Source organism: Tachyglossus aculeatus, chromosome 19 (genome assembly GCF_015852505.1).
Source record: "Tachyglossus aculeatus isolate mTacAcu1 chromosome 19, mTacAcu1.pri, whole genome shotgun sequence".
NCBI classification, from domain to species: Eukaryota; Metazoa; Chordata; class Mammalia; order Monotremata; family Tachyglossidae; genus Tachyglossus; species Tachyglossus aculeatus.
Window position 1 is genome coordinate 2,329,700 of NC_052084.1, and position 26,981 is coordinate 2,356,680.

The 26,981-nt window shown below is 49.2% G+C and overlaps 1 protein-coding gene across 1 annotated transcript in view; it reads left to right on the forward strand.

The window, feature by feature from the left end:
* RYR2 (ryanodine receptor 2) overlaps positions 1–26,981 on the forward strand; it is a 307,123-nt gene that overhangs the window by 257,844 nt on the left and 22,298 nt on the right. The window contains exons 82-95 of the mRNA XM_038761058.1: positions 527–606; positions 1,078–1,154; positions 1,739–1,812; positions 4,058–4,138; positions 5,106–5,194; positions 6,345–6,473; positions 9,448–9,552; positions 16,279–16,360; positions 17,887–19,178; positions 19,599–19,666; positions 21,256–21,403; positions 23,455–23,541; positions 24,399–24,617; positions 25,725–25,855. Of these exons, the coding sequence (XP_038616986.1) occupies positions 527–606; positions 1,078–1,154; positions 1,739–1,812; positions 4,058–4,138; positions 5,106–5,194; positions 6,345–6,473; positions 9,448–9,552; positions 16,279–16,360; positions 17,887–19,178; positions 19,599–19,666; positions 21,256–21,403; positions 23,455–23,541; positions 24,399–24,617; positions 25,725–25,855 (2,662 nt within the window). The remainder of the gene's footprint in view (positions 1–526; positions 607–1,077; positions 1,155–1,738; positions 1,813–4,057; positions 4,139–5,105; positions 5,195–6,344; positions 6,474–9,447; positions 9,553–16,278; positions 16,361–17,886; positions 19,179–19,598; positions 19,667–21,255; positions 21,404–23,454; positions 23,542–24,398; positions 24,618–25,724; positions 25,856–26,981) is intronic.

A 26,981-nucleotide genomic window follows, 5' to 3' on the forward strand; every position in this document is an offset into this window, starting at 1 on the left:
ATTTGATCCCCATTTGGCAGATGAAGTAACTGAGGCCCAGAGAGTTTAGGCAACTTTCTTGGGGTCACCCAGCAGAGCTGACACTATCATCAATCAATCAGTGGTATTTATTTAGTGCGTACTATGTGCAGATCCCTGTGCTAAGTGCTCGGGAGGGTACAATATAACAATTGGCAGACATGTACCTTGCCCGTAACAAGCTTTCAGTCTAGAGGAGGGTTTACAGTCTAGAGGGGAGCTTACGGTGCAGGCTTCCGGCAGGCCCCAGGGGTTTTCCAGTAATAATAATAATAATAATAATAATAATAATAATAATAATAATAATAATAATAATAATAATAATTGTGGTATTTGTTTAGCATTTACCTACTTTTATTATTATTCCAGTAGATTGCACTGCTTTGATTTTCACTCCTCATGATCTCCTCAGATCTGAACCAGCTAGCCGGGTCAATCATCTTTATGAGGGCGGGGTGCATAGTACTGATTCCAAACGCTCAAAAGAGCCTGGCTCCTTGTTTCCAAGGTGACACGGGACCCATGGTGGCGGCGACCCTGAAGCTCGGGATCGCCATCTTGAATGGAGGGAATTCCACCGTCCAGCAGGTAACCGGGCCGTGACGGGGGTGGAGGATGGACGGGCAGGAGATGAGGCGAAAAACTGATGTTTCTGGCGGAATGGGGAAAAGTCCAAATGGTGGCCGGGTCTCGTCTACCTCAGCGACGTGTATTCTGGGGTGGTGGGGATCAGTTAATCAATGGATGGCCTCTAAGCTAGTCAGTCGGTCAGTCGTATTTATTGAACGCTTACTATGTGCAGAACACTGAACGAAACTCTAGACTGTAAGTTTGGTGTGGCTAGGAAATGCATCCACCAACTTCACTCTACTGCGCTCTTCCAAGCCCTCAGTCCAATGCTCTGTACACGGTAAGTGCTCAGTCAGCACCATTGATTGAAGGATTATTATGTGCCGGGGAGAGCACAGCAGAACAGAGTTGGTAGGTGAGTTCCCTGCCCACAAGGAGCTTATGGTCTAGAGTGTAGAGTGGACTTACTATTTATTGGCCTCCTCCTAGAAAATGTTGGACTACCTCAAGGAGAAGAAGGACGTAGGCTTCTTCCAGAGTCTCGCTGGTCTTATGCAGTCATGCAGGTGAGAACATTCCATCCCTTGATCGCCTTGAGCTCCTGGGAGCGTAAGGGTTGAGTCATAGAACATAGGCTGGGAATCAGAAAGACCTGAGTTCTAGTCCAGGCTCCGCCAGTTGTCTGCTGTACGACCTTGGGCAAGTCATGGTACTTCTCTGGACCTCAGTTACCTCATCTGCAAAAAGGGAATTAAGAGCGTGAGCCCCACGTGGGACAGGGACTGTGTCCAACCTGATTAGCTTGTATCTACCCTAGCGCTCAGAACAGTGCCTGGCGCATAGTAAGCGCTTAACTAATACCATTTCTTTTTTTAAAAAAAGAGTCTCTTGAGGGGCTGTGGTCTCCCGGAATGGGGGAGAGCTTGTGGCAATCCCAAATTGCCGAACTTGCCCTCAGGGAGGGACCCGAACAGAGGGAGATTCTCGCTCCCGGTTTGAAGAAGAGTTTTTAAGGCTCAGGTACTGGGGCACACACTCGTTCTCTCCCGATCATCTTCCGCTCAAGTCCTCGGAGTATTCCAGAGGCTGGAGTGCGCGAACGTCTCTCTCTCGGCCAGGGGTGTGAGCCGTCCTGCCTTTCTATTCTCAGCGTCCTGGACCTGAATGCGTTCGAGCGGCAGAACAAGGCCGAAGGACTGGGCATGGTCACAGAAGAGGGATCAGGTACGACCCACAGGAAGAGAAAAGGTCACCAACACCCTTCTTTCCCGTTTCCACCTTCCAGAAACCAGCGACATCTCAGCGGACGTGGCTGTAGTCCCCTGGGAGTTGGCACATTGTAGCCAAAGAGGGAAGCAAGTCTTTATCTGGTCAGGACTTGGCTCATCGCTGAGCCGTGTTGGACCACGTGGGCACCGGGGGGTCACTGCCGTGGTGAGGGTGAAGATTGACGACAATTTGAGGGGTTTTTTGAATGACTGAGGGAAATCTAGCTACGTTTTTGAGGCGGGTCGTCTCTGAGTTGAAGAGAGGTTAAACCAGTTAAGACTCCCTCAGCAGGAACAGAGAGAGGGCAAGTGCCATTGTCTGAGAGGAGAAGGGAACCAGCCTGAAACCAGAGGCACTAAGGCCCCTTTTAGACTGTGAGCCCACTGTTGGGTAGGGACTGTCTCTATATGTTGCCAATTTGTACTTCCCAAGCGCTTAGTACAGTGCTCTGCACATAGTAAGCGCTCAATAAATATGATTGATGATGATGATGATGATGACCTACAAGAGGGGCACTGGATAAGGACGAGGCGGCAGTGAAACTCAGCAGGGTACATCTGTGGCTAGAACCTGATTTTACCCCCTGAACCAGCCTGAATTATGGGCTGCTTCCCTGACTTCTGTGATGCCCTCCTTCCTCAAATCACAACCGCCCGCCCCTGGAATTGTGGGAGGGATGTGGTGAAGAGATTATCCAGGAATCGTGCTTGTTAAGGGCATAAGATAGATCTTCCTTCCAGTTTCCGATTGCTGTAAAGTAGGAGATTTAAGCCAGTCCTATTTTGTTGTCTCTAAGCAGCGTGGCTCAGTGGAAAGAGCCCGGGCTTTGGAGTCAGAGGTCAGGGGTTCAAATCCCGGCTCCGCCAATTGTCAGTTGTGTGACTCTGGGCAGGTCACTTAACTTCTCTGTGCCTCAGTGACCTCATCTGTAAAATGGAGATTAAGACTGTGAGCCTCCTGAGGGACAACCTGATTACCTTGTATTTACCCCAGTGCTTAGAAAGTGCTTGGCTCATAGTAAGCACTTAATAAATGCCGTAATTATTATTATTATTATTATTAATAGCTGGGAATGTAGTATGGAAAGCTGAGTAGGATTAAATTCTCAGCGATTAAAGGAATAGGGGCAATTGCCTTTCAAAAGACTTATTCTAAGAGACTTTTCCCTACTACCCTTAAGTTCAACTCCTGCTTCTCCCTTTCTTTTTGGAAAGTGCCGGGGTTTGCGTGCAGTTTGAATTTTGAACCGGCGTAGGTTTTCTGCCTCCTGTTCTGTGGAATCAGTTGCTGCTCTCTGTTTTTTCTGCGCTGGTATCAAATCACTTAGTCTCACCGGGGCCAGCTGTGTTCTGAAACCATATTTCATCTCCTTCACCCCAGTGTGGCCTAATGGATAGAAAGCCCACCTGCATGTCAGAAGTACCTGGTTTCTAATCCTGGCTCCAGACTCTGAGCCCCATGGGGGACAGGGACTGTGTCCAACCCCATTTGCTTGTATCTGTCCCAGCGCTTAATGCAGTCCCTGGCATATAGTAAGCGCTTAACAAAAGCCATCATCATTATTATCATTTTTTATTCCCTGCCAGCCCCCGCGGGGCTTCAGAGAGGAAGTTCTTAGGATGCAAAATGGGATTCAGTTGATTGCTGTCTTCAGTCTGTAAGTTCAGTCCATTGCATTTATCGAGCACTTACTGTGTGCACAGCACTGTACTAAGCGCTTGGGAGAGTATAATATAAAAATAAACTGAAACATTCCCTACCCACAGTGAGCTTAGAGTCTAGAGTGGGAGACTGACATTAACAGAAATAAATAAATGACAGATATAGACATAAGTGCTGTGGGGTTGCGGGGGATGAATTAAGGGAGCAAGTTAGGGTGACGCAGAAAGGAGTGGGAGAAGAGGAAAGGGGGTTTTGGTCAGGGAAGTCTTCTTGGAGGAGATTCATTCAGTCGTATTTATTGAGCGCTTAGTGTGTGCAGAGCACTGTACTAAGAGCTTGGGAAGTCCAAGTCGACAACATATAGACATGGTCACTACCCAACAACGGGCTCACAGTCTAGAAAGGGGAGACAGACAACAAAACAAAAGATGTACAAGAAAACACAACATGTAACCGGGAGATGGGCCTGCACGGGCCATGGAGGGCGGGGGTGAAACGCAGGGCTTCACTCGGCTGGTCCGTTTCGGCCTCTTTGCAGGAGAGAAGGTGCTGCAGGATGACGAATTCACCTGTGACCTCTTTCGCTTCCTCCAGCTGCTGTGCGAGGGGCACAACTCAGGTGGGTGGACAGGGCCGGCGAGAGGCGGAAGCCCGTCAGAACGGAGAGCAGAGCGTCGATCGGTCCGCGGGCGAGGGGGTGGTGATCAGGGCATCAGCCGCTGAGCTGAGGCAAGAATTGGAAAATAAAATTCTACCACTCCTTTGGCCCTCGGGAACATGGTACTTGAAGCGTCTGATGGTCAAAAAAGAGAAGCAGTGGGGTCTAGTGGAAAGATCCCGGGCCTGGGAGTTGGAGGATCTGGGTTCTAATCCTGGCTCTGCCAGCTGCTCTCTGTGAGACCTCGGGAGAGTCACTTCACTACTCTGGGCCTCGGTTCCCTCAGCTGTAAAGTGGGGACTAAATGCCTGTTCTCCTTCCCACGTAGACTGTGAGCCCCACGCGGGACAGAGACTGCGTCTGACTTAATTAACTTGTACCTACCCTGGTGCTTAGAAAAGTGTATGACGAATACCATAAAAAACCCTAAAACAATACACAAAACCGCGAGCGATTCCTCCTCAGGCAAATCCACAGGAGTGGGGGTTTTCCTGCAGAAAGCATGCCTGAGGTTGTTGGCCTTGAGACACAAATGAGCCAGGGAGAGTTGGGAGGTCTGAGACCTTCATTTCGGAGGCAGCCCACGGCATCGGCCTGGGCAGTTGTCTCGGTCACCCCGAGAGCCCTTTCCCCCAGGGCAATGTCCAGATATAATTAAGAAAGGTGACCTCGTGCTACCCTGGCATGATTCCAAGGATTCAAGGATGCAAGGGACACCCAGCCCCATGCCAGGGTTCAAGAGCAGACCAATTCTCAACCCGCGAGGGACTTTCCATCCAACGGGGGAGGTGGGCCGGAGGAGCCTAGCGTGTCTCTTTTTTGATCTCTGAACGAGTAGACCAAAACCTTCACCTCCCTGTGCTGAATGTCGATGGGATCTGACGGGAGACAGCCCCCCGCCCTGCTGTAACTGTCTGTTTGCTTCTAGATTTCCAGAATTACCTGCGCACGCAGACAGGAAACAACACCACTGTCAACATCATCATCTCTACGGTGGATTACCTTCTGAGGGTTCAGGTTCGTAAAGTCCTTCCCACACTTGTGGCCACTGAAACGCTGATCCTGGCTCCGCCACATGTCTGCTGTGTGACCTGGGGCAAGTCGTTTCAGTTCTCTGGGCCTCAGTTCCCTCATCTGTCAAATGGGGATCGAAACTGGGCGCCCCATATGGGGCAGGGACTATGTCCAACCGAATTTGCTGGAGTCCCCCTCCAAAAAACCACCATGAAATAGAATAAGTTGTAAGTTCCTTAAAACCAGGAATCCTATTGGTCTATTTAAGTCTGCCAGGGGCTTAATTCAGGGTTCTGCACATGGTAGGAGTTCAATAAATAGGATTGACAGCTTCTTGGAGGTGATCTCCTCCCTAACGGCGCTTACCTATCGGGCTGTCTAATTCCTCCCGTCTTCTCAGACGTTTGCAGGTTGCCCTGTGACGTTTCTTCCTGAAGGACAGAACATAAAGCTCCAACTTGAAACGCATCGATCTTTTTCCTTCTACTTGATCCTCATTCTCACTAGAAGCAACAGCGGTAGTAGCATTTACCCAGTGCCCACTAGACGATGCTTTCTTTAGTCATTTTTTTTTAATGGCATTTATTAAGCGCTTACTATGTACAAAGCACTGTTCTAAGCGCTAGGGGAGATACAAGGCGATCAGGTTGTCCCACGGGGGGCTCACAGTCCTAATCCCCATTTCACAGATGAGGGAACTGAGGCACAGAGAAGTTAAGTGACTTGCCCAAAGTCATACAGCTGACAAGTGGCGGAGCCGGGATTTGAACCCATGATCTCTGACTCCAAAGCCCAGGCTCTTTCCTCTCCCTTCTGAGTCGCCCTTGGGTTTGTACCCTTTAAATCACCTCACCCCAGCCCCGCAACATTTACGTACATATCCGTAGTTCATTTTATCATCTATCTCCCCTTGTAGACTGTAAACGCATTGTGGGCAGGGAATTTGTCTACCAACTCTGTTCTATCACACTCTCCCAAGAGCTCAGTACAGTGCTCTGCACACAGTAAGCGCCCAGTAAATACCGCCGGTTGATTTCGTAAAGGACCTTTCCACCTGCTTCCGAGTCTGCTGTTGCCCAGGCCGGCTTGGACAAAGAAATGGAAAAGTGGGACTGGGGGTGGGGATAATGAGAGCCCGGTCTTTGTTTCCTAGGAATCAATCAGCGACTTCTACTGGTATTACTCCGGGAAAGATGTGATTGATGAACAGGGGCAGCGGAATTTCTCCAAAGCAATCCAAGTGGCCAAGCAGGTCTTCAATACACTCACGGAATATATTCAGGTACGAGGGTTGGGGGGCTACGGGGTTGGTGGTAGTTTTCTGAGATAGCCAGGAAAGCTTTTCATCCCTATGGAAGAGGGTTTCGCCTCACACGTATCACGTACGCCATCAGATCACGGAGACGCGGCGTGGCAACAGAGAAGCAGCGTGGCTTAGCGGAAAGAGCCCGGGCTTGGGAGTCAGAGGTCGTGGGTTCTAATCCCTACACCACCACTTGGGCGTGTGACCTTGGGCGAGCCACTTAACTTATTACTCTATTTTATTTGTACATATTTATTCTATTTATTTTATTTTGTTACTGTGTTTTGTTTTGTTCTCTGTCTCCCCCTTCTAGACTGTGAGCCCACTGTTGGGTAGGGACCGTCTCTAGATGTTACCAACTTGGACTTCCCAAGCGCTTAGTGCAGTGCTCTGCACACAGTAAGCGCTCAATAAATATGATTGAATGAATGAATGAACTTCTCTGTGCCTCAGTTACCTCATCTGTAAAATGGGGATGAAGACTGTGAGCCCCACATGGGACAACCTGATTACCTCATATCTCCCCCAGCTCTTAGAATGGTGCTTGTCCCCTAGTAAGTGCTTAACAGATACCATCATTATTATTGTTATTATTATTCTGAGGGCCAGAATTCAGAGAGTCTCCTGGATTGATCTGTGAGCCGCGTGTGGGACGGGGAATGGGTCCAATCTGATTAACTTGTATTATCCCAGTGCTTAGAACAATGCTTGGCCCAAAGTAAGTGCTTCACAAGTACAATAATAATAATAATAACAATAATAATAAAAAGTGTGAACATCCCAAAAAGCAAGCTTGCAATAAGAAGCTCATATATTACCAAATTAAGACTAAAATAATTAATTATGGCATTTGTTAAGCACTTACTATGTGCAAAGCACTGTTCTAAGCACGGGGGGGGGGGGGGGCGGATACAAGGTGATCAGGTTGTCCCACGTGGGGCTCACAGTCTTCATCCCCATTTTACAGATGAGGTAACTGAGGCTCAGAGAAGTGAAGTGACTTGCCCAAGGTCACACGGCACACATGTGGCAGAGCTGGGATTCGAACCCATGACCTCTGACTCCAAAGCCCGGGCTCTTTCCACAGAGAACCTAGTCTCTTAATTAACCACCTCCACTTTCTCACTGCTTGGATGCCTTTCTCCTCCTTCTTCCTCTTCCCTTACCACTTTAATACTATGGAACACTAATAATTGTGGTATTTGTTGAGCACTTATTAGGTGCCAAGCACTCTACTAAGCACTGGGGAAGGTACAAGATCATCAGGCCCTACATGGGACTCCTAGTCTAAGCAGGGGGGAGAACAGGGATTGAATCCTCATGTAGCACATGAGGTAACTGAGGCCCAGACAAGTTAAGCGACAGGCCCAAGTTTACACCTGCTGAGGGCTCAGCAGGTGCAGAGATAGAGAGAGAAAGAAAGAGAAGCAGCGTGGCTCAGTGGAAAGAGCCCGGGCTTTGGAGTCAGAGGTCATGGGTTCAAATCCCGGCTCCCCCAACTGTCAGCTGTGTGACTTTGGGCAAGTCACTTCACTTCTCTGTGCCTCAGTTCCCTCATCTGTAAAATGGGGATTAAAACTGTGAGCCTCCTGTGGGACAAACTGATCACCTTGTAACCTCCCCAGCACTTAGAACACTGCTTTACGCATAGTAAGCACTTAACAAATACCATCATTATTATTATTATTATTACACAGCAGGCAAGTGGCAGAGCTGGGAGGGAACCCAGGTCCTCTGACTCCTAGGTTCGTGCTCTTTCCACTAGGCCACACTGCTTCTCTTTCCCTTCATTCATTCATTCAATCCTATTTATTGAACGCTTACTGTGTGCAGAGCACTGTACTAAGCACTTGGGAAGTCCAAGTTGGCAACATCTAGAGATGGTCCCTACCCAACAGCGGGCTCACAGTCTAGAAGGGGGAGACAGAGAACAAAACATATTAACAAAATAAAGTAAATAGAATAAATATGTGCAAATAAAATAAATAGAGTAATAAATACATACAAACGTATATACATATATACGGGTCCCGTGTCTCTCTTTCCCTCTCAGAAAAGACTAAACCAAAGCGGCATGAAAGGTAAACTGGCCATCCTTTTCTTTGGCTAGTAGTGCATGGCATCTCCTCCGAAAAGGAAATCGGGACATGGAAACCTCCATGAACTTTCATTCGGTGGTATTTATTGAGCGCCCACTGTGCTCAGCGCTTAGGAGAGAACAATAGACAGGCGCATTCCCCGCCTACAACGAGATTACGGTCTAGAGACTGAACATCCCCAGGGGACGGACGTGGCCCAACATAGGAAGATGCAGAGCGCGACTTTTTGAGGGCATTCCCGAAGTCTATAGGGAACTCGGGAGATGCGGGGTCACCTCAGCACACAGGGGAAGCAGCATGGCTCAGTAGATAGAGAACGGGTCCGGGAGCCGGGTTCTAATCCTGGCTCCGCCACTTGTCTGCTGGGTGTCCCAGGGCAAGTCACTTTGCCTCCCTGTGCCTCAGTTTTTTTTTTATGACATTTATTAAGCGCTTACTATGTGCAAAGCACTGTTCTAAGCGCTGGAGAAGTTACAAGGCGATCAGGTTTTCCCTCAGGGGGCTCACGGTCTTAATCCCCATTTTACAGATGAGGTAACTGAGGCACAGAGAAGTGAAGTGACTTGCCCAAAGTCACACAGCTGACAATTGGCAGAGCCGGGATTTGAACTCGCGACCTCTGACTCCAAAGTCTGGGCTCTTTCCACTGAGCCGCGCTGCTTCTCTACCGCATCCAGTTTCCAGTGGAAACTGGAAACGGAAACTACCGTTTCCAGGCACCGCATCTGGAAAACGGGGATTGAGACAGTGAGTCCCACCCGGACTCGGCCCCCAAGGGCATGACGACGTTTCTGCCGCCGTCCGGCTGGATCGAGCACCCGAACTGACCGGACCGTCTCGTTGTCCACCCTCAGGGCCCGTGCACCGGGAATCAGCAGAGTTTAGCGCACAGTCGACTCTGGGATGCGGTGGTTGGCTTCCTTCACGTCTTCGCCCACATGCAGATGAAGTTGTCGCAGGTGAGTCCTCGGCCGCTTCCCGGACTTATTGAGCGTCTGCTCGGGACACTGTGCTAAGCGCATGGGAGAGTCCGATAGAGTCAGAGGACAGGATTCCTGTCCTCAGGGAGTTTGCAATCTAGTTGGGGAAGCAGGGCCTCAAGTAAATTCCGGGTCTCGGGAAGCAACAGAGTGTATAGATAAATATGAGAGACCAATGGGGGTGTAATACCTGTGGCACTTAAGTGCTTACTATAATAATAATAAGGGCATTTGTTAAGCACTTACTATGTGCAGAGCACTGTAAGCGCTTAGTACAGCGCTCTGCACACAGTAAGCGCTCAATAAATACGATTGAATGAATGAATGAATGTGCCAAGCACTAGGGTAAAAATACAAGATCATCAGGTTGGACACAGTCCCATGTGGGACTCACACTGTAAGGAGATGGGAGGACCATCTGTTGGGTAGGGACTGTCTCTATCTGTTGCCAACTTGTACTTCCCAAGCGCTTAGTACAGTGCTCTGCACACAGTAAGCGCTCAATAAATACGATTGATTGATTGATTGATTGACCAGTATTGAATCCCCATTTCATAGATGAGGAAACAGAAGCATGCAGCAGTGAAATGACTTACCCAGGGTCACACAGAAGGCATTGCCTAGTAGATAGAGCACCGGCCTGGGTCTCAGAGGGTCGTGGGTTCTCATCCAGAGAAGCAGAGTGGCTCAGTGGAAGAGCATGGGCTTTGGAGTCAGAGGTCATGGGTTCAAATCCTGGCTCCGCCAACTGTCAGCTGTGTGACTTTGGGCAAGTCTCTGGGCCTCAGTTACCTCATCTGTAAAATGGGGATTAAAACTGTGAGCCCCCCCCCGTGGGACAACCTGATCACCTTGTAACCTCCCCAGTGCTTAGAACAGTGCTTTGCACATAGTAAGCGCTTAACAAACACCATCATTATTGTTATTATTATTATTATCCCGGTTCTGCCATTTATCTGCTGTGTGACCTTGGGCAAGTTGCTTCACTTTTCTGTGCCTCAGTTCCCTCATCTGTAAAACGGGGATGAAGACTGTGAGCCCCAGGTGGGACAGGGACTCTGCCCAACCCGATCTACTGGTATCCACTCCAGAGTTTAATATAGTGCCTGGCATGTAGTAAGCGCTTAACAAATGCCATGATTCTTCTTATTCTTATTAGGTGGGGTAGAAGTTCTGAAGTGGGGTAATAGAGTCAGCGATTTGCCAGAGTAAACAGTGCTGGCATTGGGCTTTTTGCCTGAGAAGCAGCGTGGCTTAGTGGAAAGAGCCCGGGTTTGGGAGTCAGATGTCATGGGTTCTAATCCTGGCTCCACCACTTGTCAGCTGGGTGACTTTGGGCAAGTCACTAAACCTCTCTGTGCCTCAGTGACCTCCTCTGTAAAACGGGGATTAAGACTGTGAGCCCCCAGCTGGGACAACCTCATTACCTTGTATTTACCCCAGCGCTTAGAACAGTGCTTGGCACACAGTAAGTGCTTAACAAATACCGTCATTATTCTCACGTCTCTCCCGAAAGGATGGTAATTTGATTTATTGAGCACCCCCCTCGGGGCATGGTACTGTACCAAACGCTATTCTGCCACCCCCATAAGCAGTCCAGATTGTTAGAGAAGCAGTGGCTGGGAGTCAGAATCAATCAATCAATCAATCAATTGTATTTATTGAGCGCTTACTGTGTGCAGAGCACTGTACTAAGTGCTTGGGAAGTACAAGTCGGCAACACATAGAGACAGTCCCTACCCAACAGTGGGCTCACAGTCTAGAAGGGGGAGACAGAAGAAGGACCAGCCTTCTAATCCTGGCTCTGCCATTTGTCTGCTGCGTGACCTTGGGCAAGTCACTTCCCTTCTCTGGCCTCAATTACCTCATCTGTAAAATGGGGATGAAGACTGAGAGACCTATGTGGGACAGGGACCGTGTCCAAGCTGCTTAGCTTCCAGTGCTTAGAACCGTGTCTGGCAGAGAGGAAACCCCTTAACAAACTCCATTAAAAAAAAGAAATAGTCCATCAGTCCATCATCCAAGAACGAGATTGTCGTTCTTAATGTTCTCTGAATTTCCTTCAGTCAATCAATCAATCAATTGTATTTATTGAGCGCTTACTGTATGCAGAGCACTGTACTAAGCGCTTGGGAAGTACAAGTTGGCAGCATATAGAGGCAGTCCCCTACCCAACAGTGGGCTCACAGTCTAAAAGAAACCGACTCTCGACGAGAAGAGAGAGGCTCGTAATAAAACCGAGGAAACTCAGTGCGGAGGAAAGGAATGAAATCTCTTTAAACGGGGCGTGTATCAAACAAAGTCCAGCTGGGTGTCCTAGAGCCTCTCACTTTGATGATCTCACTGAACTCACTGCAGCGCTTCTTCTCCCCCTAATATCGAGGGAGAGATGGTTGGTAGCCTAAATCTACGGAAGTTAAATCAAAGAATCTCCCTGCAGGGTCACTGACCAACAGACGCTTTGATCTTTAAGGATGAATGAGTCTTGTTCAGCCCCAGAGAGAAAACGCGGTGGCTAAAAGAACAAAGAAAAAGAGCATAAACTCATTTTTCAACATTTTAGAAAGGGGGGTCTGTCTGAGGCTGTTTTCCGTCCTCTAAGTTGGGGAGAAACACACAGCTTCTCACTAAATAAATTAGCAAGCGGAGAGAAGTCCTTTCATCATGAAGAAAGCAGCAAGACCGTAGCGGGGCTCGGTGGAAAGAGCCCGGGCTTGGGAGTCAGAAGTCATGGGTTCGAATCCTGCCTCTGCCACCTGTCAGCTGTGTGGCTTTACGCAAGTCACTTAAGTTCTCTGTGCCTCAGTTACCTCATCTGTGAAATGGGGTCTGGGCAAACAGGAGGAGAGAGAGAAAGAGAAAAAGAGAGAGGGAGAGAGATCTAATCGTCCCTTGCTGTAGGTTGCTTGGATGGCAGGAGGGAAACAGAGTGTCAAAACCAGTTTAAACCAGTTTAGAAGCAGCATCGCCTAGTGGGTAGAGCACAGACCTGAGAATATTTATTACTCTATTTATTTATTTATTTATTTTACTTGTACATATCTATTCTATTTATTTTATTTTCTTAGTATGTTTGGTTTTGTTCTCTGTTTCCCCCTTTTAGACTGTGAGCCCACTGTTGGGTAGGGACTGTCTCTACATGTTGCCAATTTGTACTTCCCAAGCTCTTAGTACAGTGCTCTGCACATAGTAAGCGCTCAATAAATACGATTGATGATGATGATGATGATGATGACCTGGGTTCTGATCTCGGCTCTGCCACTTATCTGCTGGGTGACCTTGGACAAATCACTTTACTTCTCTTTACTTCACTTAGAGAAGCAGCGTGGCTCAGTGGAAAGAGTCTGGGCTTTGGAGTCAGAGGTCATGGGTTCAAATTCCGCTCCGCCACTTGTCAGCTGTGTGACTTTGGGCAAATCACTTCACTTCTCTGTGCCTCAGTTACCTCATCTGTGAAATGGGGGTGAAGACTGTGAGCCCCACATGGGACAACCTGATTCCTTGTATCCCCCACAGTGTTTACAACAGTGCTTGGCACATAGTAAGCGCTTACCACGATTATCGTGGCTCAGTGGAAAGAGCACAGGCTTGGGAGTCGGATATCATGGGTTCAAATTCTGGCTCTTCCAATTGTCAGCTGTGTGACTTTGGGCAAGTCACTTAACTTCTCTGTGCCTCAGTTACCTCATCTGTAAAATGGGGATGAAGACTGTGAACACCACATGGGACAACCTGATTCCTTGTATCCCCCCAGTGCTTAGAACAGTGCTTGGCACATAGTAAGCACTTAACAAATACCATTATTATCATTATTATTGTTATAATGAAAAACTTTAAGATATTCTACAGCATACACAACTTCTGATGATCGTGACCTGCATTTCTGTAGCATTCTTGGAGCCCCCAAATACACACAGCAATGCACCTTTATCTGGGTGCATTTAATGATAATAATTGTGGTATTTTTAAAATAATATTTATTAAGCGCTTACTATGCGCAAAGCACTGTTCTAAGCACTGGGGGAGATACAAAGTGATCAGGTTGTCCCACGGGGGGCTCACAGTCTTAATTCCCATTTTACAGATGAGGTAACCGAGGCCCAGAGAAGTGAAGTGACTTGCCCAAAGTCACCCAGCTGACAAGGGGCGGAGCCGGGATTTGAACCCATTTCCTCCGACTCCAAAGCCCGGGCTCGTTCCACTGAGCCACGCTGTGTTAAGCGCTTACTATGGGTCAGGCACTGTTCTAAGCACTGGGATAGAAAGAAGATAATCAGGCCCCACACAGGGCTCATGATATAAGTAGAAAGGAGAGCAAGCGTGGAATCTCCATTTTTCAGGCGAGGTAATTGAGGTGTAGAGAAGTTAGGTGACCTGTTCAAAGTCACACAGCAGGCCCAAGACCATGTTGGGATTAGAACTCAGGTCCTCTAGCTCCCCAGGCCCGGACTCTCTTCACTAGGCCATGCTGCACTTCATGTATCTGTTAGATGTATATTGACTTACAAAATCCCTTTTGTCCTCCAGTGTTCACATGTGGCCATCTTTAAAAATGGGATCTGGGCATTATTTCTACGGAGCAGAATCATTCGTAGAGTGGGGAAATAGTCAAATCAGGCTAAATGAAAATAAAGGACCGTGATGGTGGCTTTTTAAGTGGGATATCCAGTGAAAAACCTCAACAGGACTCCTTCATTACAACAGAATCCTTATTGGCGTCTCTTGGACCTCTTTAAAAATGGGATCTGGGCATTATTTCTAGGGAGAAGAATCATTTGTAGAGTGGGGAAATAGCCAAATCAGGCTAAATGAAAATAAAGGACCGTGATGGTGGCTTTTTAACTGGGATATCCGGTGAAAAACCTCAACAGGACTCCTTCATTACAACAGAATCCTTATTGGCGTCTCTTGGACCTCTTTAAAAATGGGATCTGGGCATTATTTCTAGGGAGCAGAATCATTCGTAGAGTGGGGAAATAGCCAAATCAGGCTAAATGAAAATAAAGGACCATGATGGTGGCTTTTTAAGTGGGATATCCAGTGAAAAACCTCAACAGGACTCCTTCATTACAACAGAATCCTCATTGGCATCTCTTGGACCTCCTCCAAAGAGTGGTTGCTGTCTGTTCATCTTTCCCCTAACTCTCTGCTTTGATCTGACATCCTAGCTGCCATTTAACTGGAACTTCCTTCCTGTAATAGGAGATGAGGTAACCAAGTTGTACCAATTTGAACCCATTTTGAGTGCCTGGAAGCCAATTTACCATCCACAGGCAGACCACAAGATGAGCTGAATACAAAGAACATCGTGGGGCTGGGGCAGAGAGAAGGCCTGGAGCATTGTGGAACGTATACTCTCAATCCCAGGACACTTTGGTATTAAAACCGAGGATGAGCGACTGCAGGACGGGGCGAGACGGACTGACCAGTTTGGAGAGGACGATCCGTTTTCCGGCATAGCTTCATTTTCTCAAATCACTGAGAAAAGCCCGCAGAACTCTAACGCTGTCACCCCTAAGCCCGATCACCACGGGGCTCAAATCCGCCTCAGTCCTCTCAGGGCCGAGGGAGATAGACCGATTGGTTGGTACATTTCAATTCTTTAATCGGCACTGGAGCCTGTTATAATAATAATGACATTTGTTAAGCTCTTACTATGTGCAAAGCACTGCTCTAAGTGCTGGAAGACAATCGCTACATTGGCCGGGAATCCAACCTGGGCCTCCCACGTGGCAGGCGAGAACTCTACCACTGAACCACCAAATACGGTTCTCGTTGATAACACAAGGCTGCTAGTGTAATACAGGAATAACACAGGGAGGGGAATGTAAACTTAAGGCTTTCTCTCCTCCTCTCCCCCCATCCGACTCTTCCCCACCTTAGGATTTAGATTTCCTCTTCTTCCTCTCCCTTTTGCGTCACCCTGACTTGCTCCCTTAACTCATCTCCCCATCTAGCCACCCAGCACTTACAATAATAATAATAATAATGGCATTTATTAATCTCTTACTATGTGCAAAGCACTGTTCTAAGCGCTGGGGAGCTTACAAGGAGACCAGGCTGTCCCATGGGGACAGTCTTAATCCCCATTTTACAGATGAGGGAACTGAGGCACAGAGAAGTGAAGTGACTTGCTCAAAGTCACACAGCTGACAGTTGGCGGAGCTGGGATTCGAACCCATGAGCCCTGATTCCAAAGCCCGTGCTCTTTCCACTGAGCCATGCTGCTTCTCTATCTCTATCCATATCTGTCATTAACTTATTTCTATTAATGCCTGTCTCCCCTCTAAGGTTGTTGTGGGCAGGGTATGTGTCTGTTATATTGTTCTATTGGACTTTCCCCGGCGCTAAGTACAGTGCTCCACACACAGTAAGCGCTCAATAAAAACGATTGACTGACTGACTGACTCCATTTCTTTTTGTCGTTGGGATCTCTCAGACTCCTTTCCCTTCTCCTCTTTTTCTGGCCTCTCGGAGACTTTCCAGCTCCTTTTCCCCCTTTCTCCGAGCCCTCCCTCCCGTCCCCTTCGGCTTCGTGCTCCAACCGTGCTCAGGATCTCCGCCTTCCTGCCCAAAGAGATTCCGTCTCTCCGGTTAGGGATGCTCTCTGGGGGCCTTGCCACTTCACTTGGCACCAGGTTCAAACCTCCTGGGGGGCGGTGAGCTGGGAGGACCTGTCTTATCACGATGTGACACTGTTTGCAGGATTCCAGCCAGATCGAGTTATTGAAAGAACTGATGGATCTGCAGAAGGACATGGTGGTTATGCTGCTGTCCATGTTGGAAGGTAGGTTGGATTGATCGGAGAGAGTGTATTTTGGCGAATAACGTAAAGTCTTATTTATTGGGGGGCTAGAAAATTCCGCTGCTGCAAGGAAGCAGCATGGCCTAGTGGATAGAGCATTCAGTCATTCATTCAATCGTATTTATTGAGCGCTGACTGTGTGCAGAGCACTGTACTAAGCGCTTGGGGCGTACAAGTTGGCAACATATAGAGACGGTCCCTACCCAACAACGGGCTCGCAGTCTAGAGCATGGGCGTGGCAGTCCAAAGGACCTGGGTTTTAATCCCGGCTCAGGCACCGGTCTGCCGTGTGGCCTTAGGCAAGTCTCTTTACCTCTCTGGGCCGCAGTTACCTCATGTGTAATATGATGATGATGGCATTTGTTAAGCACTTACTGTGTGCCAAGCACTGTTCTAAGCACTGGGGGAGATACAAGGTTGTCAGGTTGTCCCAGGTGGGGCTCACAGTCTTAATCCCCATTTTACAGATGAGGTAACTGACTGTGAGCCCCCTGTGGGAAAGGGACTGTGTCCAACCTGATTTTCTTGTACCCCCCCTCCAGTGCTTAGTACAGTGCCTGGCACATAGAAAGTGCTTAATAAATACCAGAATTATTATTATCTGCGCCAGTGCTTAGAACAGGGCTTGACACATAGTGCTTCACAAATTACCACTATTATTATTGTTATTATTATTATTATTATTCTCCCTTTAGGAGACAGTCAATAGCATATATTGAGCACCACCTGTGTGCAAAGCACTGTCCTAAGCACTTGGGAGAGTCCGCTACAGTTCTTCCGTCCCCTGTCCACGGTCGGTCAATCAATCATTCATTCATTCATTTTTTAGACTGTGAGCCCACTGTTGGGTAGGGACTGTCTCTATATGTTGCCAATTTGTACTTCCCAAGTGCTTAGTACAGTGCTCTGCACACAGTAAGCGCTCAATAAATGCGATTGATGATTCATTCAATCATATTTATTATAATAATAATAATAATGATGGTATTTGTTAAGTGCTTACTATGTGCAAAGCACTGTTCTATTGAGCACTTACCGTGTGTTAAACACTGTACTAAGCACTCGGGAAAGTACAGTATAACAACAGACACATTTCTGCCCACAGTGAGCTCACAGTCTAGTGGGGAAGATAGACATTAATATAAATGGATAGGTAAATTAATAAATTACAGATATACACATATGATGAATTTATTGAGCGATAACTGTGTGCAGAGCACTGTACTAAGCGCTTGGAAGAGTGCAGTATAACATAGTCGGTAGTCACGTCCCCTGCCCTCACTCAGTCAGTTGTATTTATTGAGCGTTGAATGTGCGCAGAGTACTGTACTAAGCGCTTGGGAGAGTCTGGTTCAAGAGTCGGTTGACACGTCCCCTGCCCACAGAGAGCTTACGGTCTGGAGGACGTCGGGGAGGGCCGGGCGGAAGGTCTGACCGACGTCAGGGCTGGTAAAAACGGGAATCTCTTCCCTCCTCTCTTCTCCGCTTCCCCCTTCCCCGCCCGGCAGGCAACGTGGTGAACGGAACGATCGGGAAGCAGATGGTGGACATGTTGGTGGAGTCTTCCAACAACGTGGAGATGATCCTCAAGTTCTTCGACATGTTCCTGAAGCTGAAGGACCTGACGTCCTCGGACGCGTTCAAGGAGTACGACCCCGACAGCAAGGGCGTCATCTCCAAGCGGGACTTCCACAAGGCCATGGAGAGCCACAAGCATTACACCCAGTCGGAGACGGAGTTCCTGCTGTCCTGCGCGGAGACGGACGAGAACGAGACCCTGGACTACGAGGAGTTCGTCAAGCGGTTCCACGAGCCGGCCAAGGACATCGGCTTCAACGTGGCCGTCCTGCTGACCAACCTGTCCGAGCACATGCCCAACGACACGCGGCTGCAGACGTTCCTGGAGCTGGCGGAGAGCGTGCTCAACTACTTCCAGCCCTTCCTGGGCCGCATCGAGATCATGGGCAGCGCCAAGCGCATCGAGCGGGTCTACTTCGAGATCAGCGAGTCGAGCCGCACCCAGTGGGAGAAGCCACAGGTCAAGGAATCGAAGCGCCAGTTCGTCTTCGACGTGGTCAACGAGGGCGGCGAGAAGGAGAAGATGGAGCTGTTCGTCAGCTTCTGCGAGGACACCATCTTCGAGATGCAGCTGGCCGCCCAGATCTCCGAGTCGGACCTGAGCGAGCGGTCGGCCAGCAAGGAGGAGAGCGAGGAGGAGAAGCCGGAGGAGCGGGAGGTCGGCCTGGCCTTCTTCTCCGTCCCCACGGCGGCCTCGGCCCTGCTGGCCCTGAGGGTCCACGCGCTGGCCCTCGTGAAGGCGCTGAGCGTCAAGAGCCTGAAGAAGCAGATGAAGAAGGCCAAGAAGATGACGGTGAGGGACCTCGCGGCCGCCTTCTTCGTCTCCTACTGGACCGTCTCGGCGGGCCTCCTGCACTTCGCCTCCAGCGTCGTGCGCGGCTTCCTCCGCGTCCTGGGCGGCCTGCTGCTCGGGGGCGGCCTGGTGGAGGGGGCCAAGAAGATCCGCGTGTCCGAGCTGCTGGCCAACATGCCGGACCCCACGCAGGACGAGGTGCGGGGGGAGGGCGAGGAGGGCGACGGGAAGCTGGCCGAAGCGGCCCCGCCGGCCGAGGACCTGACGGACCTGAAGGAGCTGGCGGAGGAGAGCGACCTGCTCTCGGACATCTTCGGCCTGGATCTGAAGCGGGAGGGAGGCCAGTACAAGCTCATCCCTCACAATCCCAACGCCGGCCTGAGCGACCTGATGAGCGACCCCGGCCCCGACGAGCAGGAACCTCTCCAGGTGGTGCGGGGGGACGGGGAGGGGGAACTTCTCGGGGACCACCTGGATCCGGCCCCGTGTCCCCCCCGAGGGACCCGGCTCCCGTCTCGGAGGGAGACCGGGAGCCCGCCCGATTGGCCTCGTGGCGGTCGAGACCCCGGGACGGTCACCCCGTGGGGCTGATCTTTCGTGGGAGGGGCGGTCCCGGCTGAGTGGCAAGTGCCACCCTTGCCAGGGTTCATTCGGTCATTCATTCGGTTGGATTTATTGAGCGCTCCCGCCCTCGGCCACGGTGCTTCCCAACGGGTGGGAAAGACAGGGTCCGCCCCCCCGAGTGGGGCCTGGGGCAGTCGATTACCTCCCCCCGAGTCTCAGAGCGGCCCCCTAAACTCATTCGAAGTCGACTAGCTGACGTTGTTTCTCCCCGCCGACTTATTCCAGGAACAGAAGCGGACACAAGGTGAGAGAGACGAGAAAGAAGAAACGAAATCCGAACCTGAAAAAGCGGAGTATGTAGAGTTGTACGCAGTAATTTTTTTTGCGTTGTTCTTTCCCTCGCACATTTCTTCGCTTATTCGTTCCTCTCGTGAATCGGGCACCTACCCTGCGTCCAGAACCGTAGTGAGTTGGAGAGCGTAATGATAATGATTCGTGGTATTTGTTAAACCCCTACTATGTATTCATTCATTCATTCAATTGTATTTATTGAGCGCTTACCATGTGCAGAGCACTGTACTAAGTGCTTGGGAAGTACAATTTGGCAACATATATAGACGGTCCCTACCCCACAGCAGAGCACTGTACTAAGCGCTTGGGAAGTACAAGTTGGCAACACATAGAGACGGTCCCTACCCAACAGCGGGCTCACTGGGATAGATACAAGTGCTTAGTACAGTGCTCTGCACACAGTAAGCGCTCAATAGATACGATTGAATGAATGAATACAAGATCATCAGGCCCCACGAGGGGCTTTCACAGTCAAAGTCAGAGGGAAACCAGGTATTGAATCCCCATTTTGCAGAGGAGGGAACTGAGGCACAAAGAAGTTAAGTGACTTGCCCAAGCAGATGAGTAGCGGAGGCGGAATTAGAACCCAGGTCCCCTAGCCCCCAGGCCCGTGCTCTTTCCACTAGGCCACACTGCTTCTCACGTATAAAGGAGGAATAATAATAATAATAATGTTGGTATTTGTTAAGCGCTTACTATGTGCAAAGCACTGTTCTAAACCCTGGGGGGAACACAAGGAGATGAGGTTGTCCCATGTGGGGCTCACAGTCTTAATCCCCATTTTACAGATGAGGGAACTGAGGCACAGAGAAGTGAAGTGACTTGCCCGAGGTCACACAGCAGACATGTGGGGGAGGTGGGATTCGAACCCATGACCTCTGCCTCCCAAGCCCGCACTCTTTCCACTGAGCCACTTCACTTCTCTGGGCCTCAGTGACCTCATCTGTAAAATGGGGATGAAGATTGTGAGCCCCCCGTGGGACAACCTGATCACCTTGTAACCTCCCCAGCGCTTAGAACAGTACTTTGCACATAGTAAACACTTAATAAATGCCATCATTACTATTATTATTATTACAAAATAACAATATGACACATTCCCTACCCACAACGAGCTTCTAGTGTAGAGGGGGAGACAGACATTAATAGAAATAAATAAGTGATTCATTCGTTCATTCAGTCTTATTTAGCGCTTACTGTGATGGATATGGTCATAAGTGATGGATATCTGTAAAATGGGGATTAAGACTGTGAGCCCCCCGTGGGACAACCTGATCACCTTAAATCCCTCCCAGTGCTTAGAACAGTGCTTTGCACATAGTAAGCGCTTAACAAATGCCATTATTATTATTATTAAGTGCTGTGGGACTGGGAGGGGGGATGAAGAAAAGGAGCGAGTCAGGGTGACGCAGAAGGGAGCGGCTTGATGGCCGTCCTGATGGGAGGCCATCACATCACCTCCCCCTCTGACGCAACTGGGGACCTAATGACCTCACTTCACAGAAGGCCCCGGGCTGCTCCCGGCGACAGATTGTTTTCTGGCCGACGATGCGGGGGTCCTCAGAATTTCTGACTTTCTCCGTTCCCCCAGGGGTGAAGACGGAGAAAAGGAGGAGAAGGGCAAGGTTGAGAAGGGCAAGCAAAAGCCAAGGCAGCTTCGCGCCCACAGATACGGCGAGCCCGAGTCTCAAGAATCAGCCTTCTGGAAGAAGATCATTGCCTACCAGCAGAAGCTTCTCGTAAGCTACCCCACTCCCCATCAATCAATCAATCAATCAATCAATCGTATTTATTGAGCACTTACTGTGTGCAGAGCACTGTACTAAGCACTTGGGAAGTACAAGTTGGCAACATATATAGTCCCTACCCAACAGTGGGCTCACAGTCTAAAAGTCAGTCCTGTCTTCTGAGCGCTGACCACATGCAGAGCACTGTACTGAGCGCTTGGGAGAGTTCACTAGAGCAGAATCGGTAGACATGCTCCCTGCCCACAGGGAGTTTACAGTCTAGAGGGAGATTCCGACAATAATGTAAGTAAATCAGCATGGCTCAGTGGAAGGAGCATGGGCTTTGGAGTCAGAGGTCAGGGGTCCAAATCACAGCTCTGCCAATTGTCAGCTGTGTGACTTTGGGCAAGTCACTTCACTTCTTTGTGCCTCAGTTACCTCATCTGTAAAATGGGGATTAGGACTGTGAGCCCCCCGTGGGACAACCTGATCACCTTGTAACCTCCCCAGAGCTTAGAACAGTGCTTTGCACATAGTAAGTGCTTTATCAATGGCATCATTATTATCATTATTATTAATATTATTAAATAATTCACAGATAAGAACGTTAAGTGCCCCGGGGCTGAGGGTGGGATGAATAAAGGGTGCAAATCCAAATGCAAGGGCGATGCAGAAGGGAGTGGGAGAAGAGGAAATGAGGACTTAGTCGGGGAAGACCTTTGGGAGGAGACAGATGCTGAAATCGTTTGCACCAGGAGGTAGGAGGAGAAATGGCATCATGGATGAGTTAATGCTCAGGTTGTTGGGTTTGTACAGAAGTCCGTATGGATTTTCCTCCCTCATTGTTGGAGGGCTAAAATCTTACAAAAGAGAAATTAGTCAGGGCAGACTTCCCGGAGTTGTGATTTCAGAAGGGCTCTGAAGATGGGGAGAGCTGTGGTCTGCTGAGTTTGAATTGCAAGTTCCACTTAGTGGGAAAGGTGCGAGCAAAGTTTCAGAAGCAGTAGAGGAGGGAATGAGGCCCAGGGAGTGAGTTGGCTTGAGAAGGATGAAGAGGGCAAGCTGGGGTGTACTGGGAGAAGAGAGTGGGTGAATAGGAAGGGAAGAGTCGATGGAGCGCCTTAAAAACGACAGTCAGGGGTTTCTGCCTGATGGGGAGAGGAATGGTCATCCATTGGAGGTTTTTAAGGAGTGGGGAGACCTGCACAGAATGACCATATAGAAAAACAATCCAGGCAGAAGATGTTTTTTACTTTTCCTACAATGTTCCTGGAAAAAGCGGATGTTTCCCCACAGGTCGGTGAATTTTAGGGGACTACATGAGTGGTTTGTTCATTCATTCGCATTTATTGAGTGTGTACTGTGTGCAGAGCACTGTACTAAGTTCTTGGGAGAGTACAATACAAGAATAAACAGACACTTTCCCTACCCACACCTAGCTTATGGTCTGGAGGGGGAGACAGATATTAATATAAATAATAACATAACAGATATGGATGGAAGTGCTGTGGGGCTGGGAGTGGGGATGAATAAAGGGAGAAAGTCAGGGTGACACAGAAGGGAGTGGGAGAAGAGGGAAGGAGGGCTTAGTCAGGAAGGCCTCTTGGAGGAGATGGGCTTTCCCAGTACCAACCCGAATAATAATAATAATGATGGCATTTGTTAAGCGCTTACTCTGTGCAAAGCACTGTTCTAAGCACTGGGGAGATTGGGTTGTCCCACATGGGGCTCACAATCTTAATCCCCATTTTACAGATGAGGGAACTGAGGCCCAGTGAAGTGACTTGCCCAAAGTGACACAGCTGACAATTGGCGGAGATGGGATTCGAACACATGACCTCTGACTCCCAAGCCCGTGCTCTTTCCACTGAGCCACGCTGCTTCCTGAATGATTATTGAGTAGTGACTCTGGCAGAGGTTGGGGGCTGGGCGTTGCGTGTTTAGCTCTGGATTTTTGGGGTTGCTAAAATTGATCTACCAAAGGAAGCCAGCGACGGGATTAAGGCCTGAAAACCCAAGAGCTCCCTGGGGCCTCTCACCAGAACCTCCTTCTCTTCCCCCAGAACTATTTCGCTCGCAACTTTTACAACATGAGGATGTTGGCTTTGTTTGTGGCATTCGCGATCAACTTCATCTTGCTCTTCTATAAGGTGAGCGGTTTTTCTCCCACGCCTTAGCCACACTGGAAGAGGAGGGGGCGTCCGCCCCTGCCAACAAAAACTCTGACTGGTTCGCTGGCAGAGGAGACAGTGGTTGGCCGGAATATCCGGGGCAAGGGATGCATCCCCTTCTGTCCACCTCCCCGCTGTCCCTTGCCACCAAGGTGAAAGGGCAGAAAAGCGGCAGAGCCAGGGTTAGAACCCAGATCCTCTGACTCCCACGCATTTGCTCTTTCCACTGGGCCACACTGCTTCTCTTTTCATTCATGCCATGACTTTGGGGGTTCCCATGGAAACCATGTCTTAACTTGGGCACCTTAGAATAGGTACCAAATTCCCAGTCAATCAGTGGTGAGCGCTTACTGTGTGGTTTGTTCATTCATTCGCATTTATTGAGTGCGTACTGTGTGCAGTGTGCAGAGCACTGTACTAAGTGCTTGGGAGAGTACAATACAAGAATAAACAGACACTTTCCCTACCCACACCTAGCTCATGGTCTGGAGGGGGAACAGACATTAATATAAATAATTACATAACAGATATGGATGTAAGTGCTGTGGGGCTGGGAAGGGGGATGAATAAAGGGAGAAAGTCAGGGTGACACAGAGGGAGTGGGAGAAGAGGGAAGGAGGGTTTAGTCAGGAAGGCTAAATAGGTGCCAAATTCCCAATCGATCAGTGTTGAGCACTTACTGTGTGCAGAGCACTGTACTAAGCGCTTGGGAGAGTGCAATAGAGCAGTGTGACAGAGTCCCTGCCCACAGCAAGCTTACAGTCTAGAGGGGGAACTTCCTCCTAGAATGGAAAAGCAATTCCCCGTCGCTTTTTCTCTCCACTTTTCTGAGGTAGGTCTCTACCTCCTCCGCGACGGAAGGGAAAGAGTTCTCCATCCCAAGCGTGAGCCAAGACACTGGATTGGACAGCCTGGACGGCCCCTCCCATCGGATCATCACCGTCCACTTCGTCCTGGAGGAAAGCAGCGGCTACATGGAGCCCACCCTCCGTATCCTGGCCATCCTTCACACCGTCATCTCCTTCTTCTGTATCATTGGCTACTACTGCCTCAAAGTAAGAATGTCTCTCAGCTGGGCATCTGTAGGAGCAAGGGTTTCTACCTGGGGACGCATCTCTCCACAGAAGTTGGCTAGTCTCCAGATGAAACTCAGTCAATCTATCTTGGCGGGGGGACACTGATGCTTTCTGGCCGCTCAGGGGACATTACTGAGAAGGAGCCACTCTGTGCCGCGGTTTCGAAAACTGTTCTTTCCCCGGGGCATAACTGAAATCCAGTCTGTAATTCCGATGTAAGCGTGGCTTGCTATTTCCCAAGGGGCATAACTGAAATCCATTCTGGAATTCCAATGTAAGCGAGCCGTGCTATTTTGTGTGTTTGGGGGCCTGGATCCCTATAAATTTATGAGTCCCTTTTTACGTCATGGACGGTGCAGTGATTTAGGGAACGGGTCTGCTTATTATTGTATTGTACTCTTCCAAACGCTTAGTACAGGCTCTGCACACAGTAAGCACTCAATAAATTACAATCGAATGAATCCAGTGTCATGTATAATTGCACATAAAGATGGACTCTCAGCCACCTACATGTGTGGTTCATTCATTCATATTTATTGAGTACCTACTGTGTGCAGAGCACTGTACTAAGCACTTGGGTGAATACAGTACAACAATAAATGGACGCATTCCCTACCCACAGCTAGCTTAAAGTCTAGAGGGGGAGACAGACACTAATACAAATAATTACATAATGGATATGGACATATTTGCTGTGGGGCTGGGATGAGGAGATGAATAAAGGGAGCAAGTCAGAGCGAAGCAGAAGGGAATGGGAGAAGAGGGAAAGAGGACTTAGGGAAGGCCTCCTGGAGGAGATGGGGCTTTAAAAAGGATTTGAAGGCACAAAGGTTTGTGTGGAGCGTGTGTGTGTGTGTTTGTGTGTAGATGGGCACACAGCTGTGCATGTCCTTTTCCAAACCCTCTGTCCCCTTCACGTCCCTCCCTCAGGGAGTCAGAGTTGCTTTCATTCTCACTCAGCCCCTTTGCCCTCCGTCATGGGGAAACAGGTCCCCAGGGTCCTCTGCCTTACAGAGACGGCACTTCCTCTCTACCCCCTAACCCTGGGAGGGAAACTGATCCTCGGTGGGGATTTGTGAACCGCAGGTGCCCCTGGTGATTTTCAAACGGGAGAAGGAAGTGGCTCGGAAACTGGAATTCGACGGGCTGTACATCACCGAGCAGCCGTCCGAGGACGATATCAAAGGACAGTGGGACCGGTTGGCCATCAACACGCAGTGAGTGTCCCGGGCCATGGTGGTCAGGCATGGATGTGGTCATGCGTGCGCTGGACCCGTTGGCTGGGAAACTGTTGGCTCAAAGGGTCCACCGCTGTTTTGGAAGGACCGAAAGTAACAAAGAACTTGGCCAATCAACTCCAATCTCCGTCGGAACTGGAGGGCTAGTCTGACGCCTCATGAATAGAGCCCAGGCCTGGGAATCAGGAGGACCTGGGTTCTAATCCCACCTCCGCCACTTGTCTGCTGTGGGACAAGCAACAATTTTGTTTCTAGCAATAGGTCACATTTATGTTCCGAAAAGAAGTGGTAGAGAGATCCTCTTGGTTTTTTTTATAGTATCTGGTCAGCACTATTCTAAATACTGGGTTGGGTACAAATTTATAAGGTTGGAAACTGTCCCTCTGGAAACTGTCGCTCTCCCACAAGGGGCTCACAGTCCAAGTTGGACGGAGGAGAAATTAATCCTCATTTTGCAAATGAGGTAACTGAGGCACGGAGAATAATAATAATAATGATGGCATTTATTAAGCGCTTACTATGTGCAAAGCACTTTTCTAAGCTCTGGGGTGGATACAAGGTGATTAGGTTGTCCCACATGGGGCTCAAAGTCTTCATCCCCATTTTACAGATGAGGTAACTGAGGCACAGAGAAGTTAAGTGACTTGCCCAAAGTCACACAGCTGACAATTGGCAGAGCTGGGATTTGAGCCCATGACCTCTGACTCCAAAACCTGTGCTCTTTTCCACTGAGCCACGCTGCTTCTGTAAGGAGAGGTTAAGCGACTTGCCCAAACTGGGATTAGAACCCAGGTCTTCTTACTCCCAGGCCTGAGCTCTTTCCATTAGGCAACGCCGCTTCTTATGGATTTTTTTTCCTGCAACAAAAATATAACATCTATAAGCATGGAGAACATTCCAGCTTCTGTTTCAATCGCCCATCGAACCCTAATAAACCCTTTTAGTTAGTCCGTGAAGGATTTTGTTCAGTCTGATTCCTTTGTTTAGTTGGGTACCTAGCTGGGAAAATACAGAACACTCTTTTCTGAATAGCTTTCTGTGAGGAAGTGTTTCAAGTAACAAAACCTTATAACTTGAAATTATTACTTTAAACCTGATGATGGTG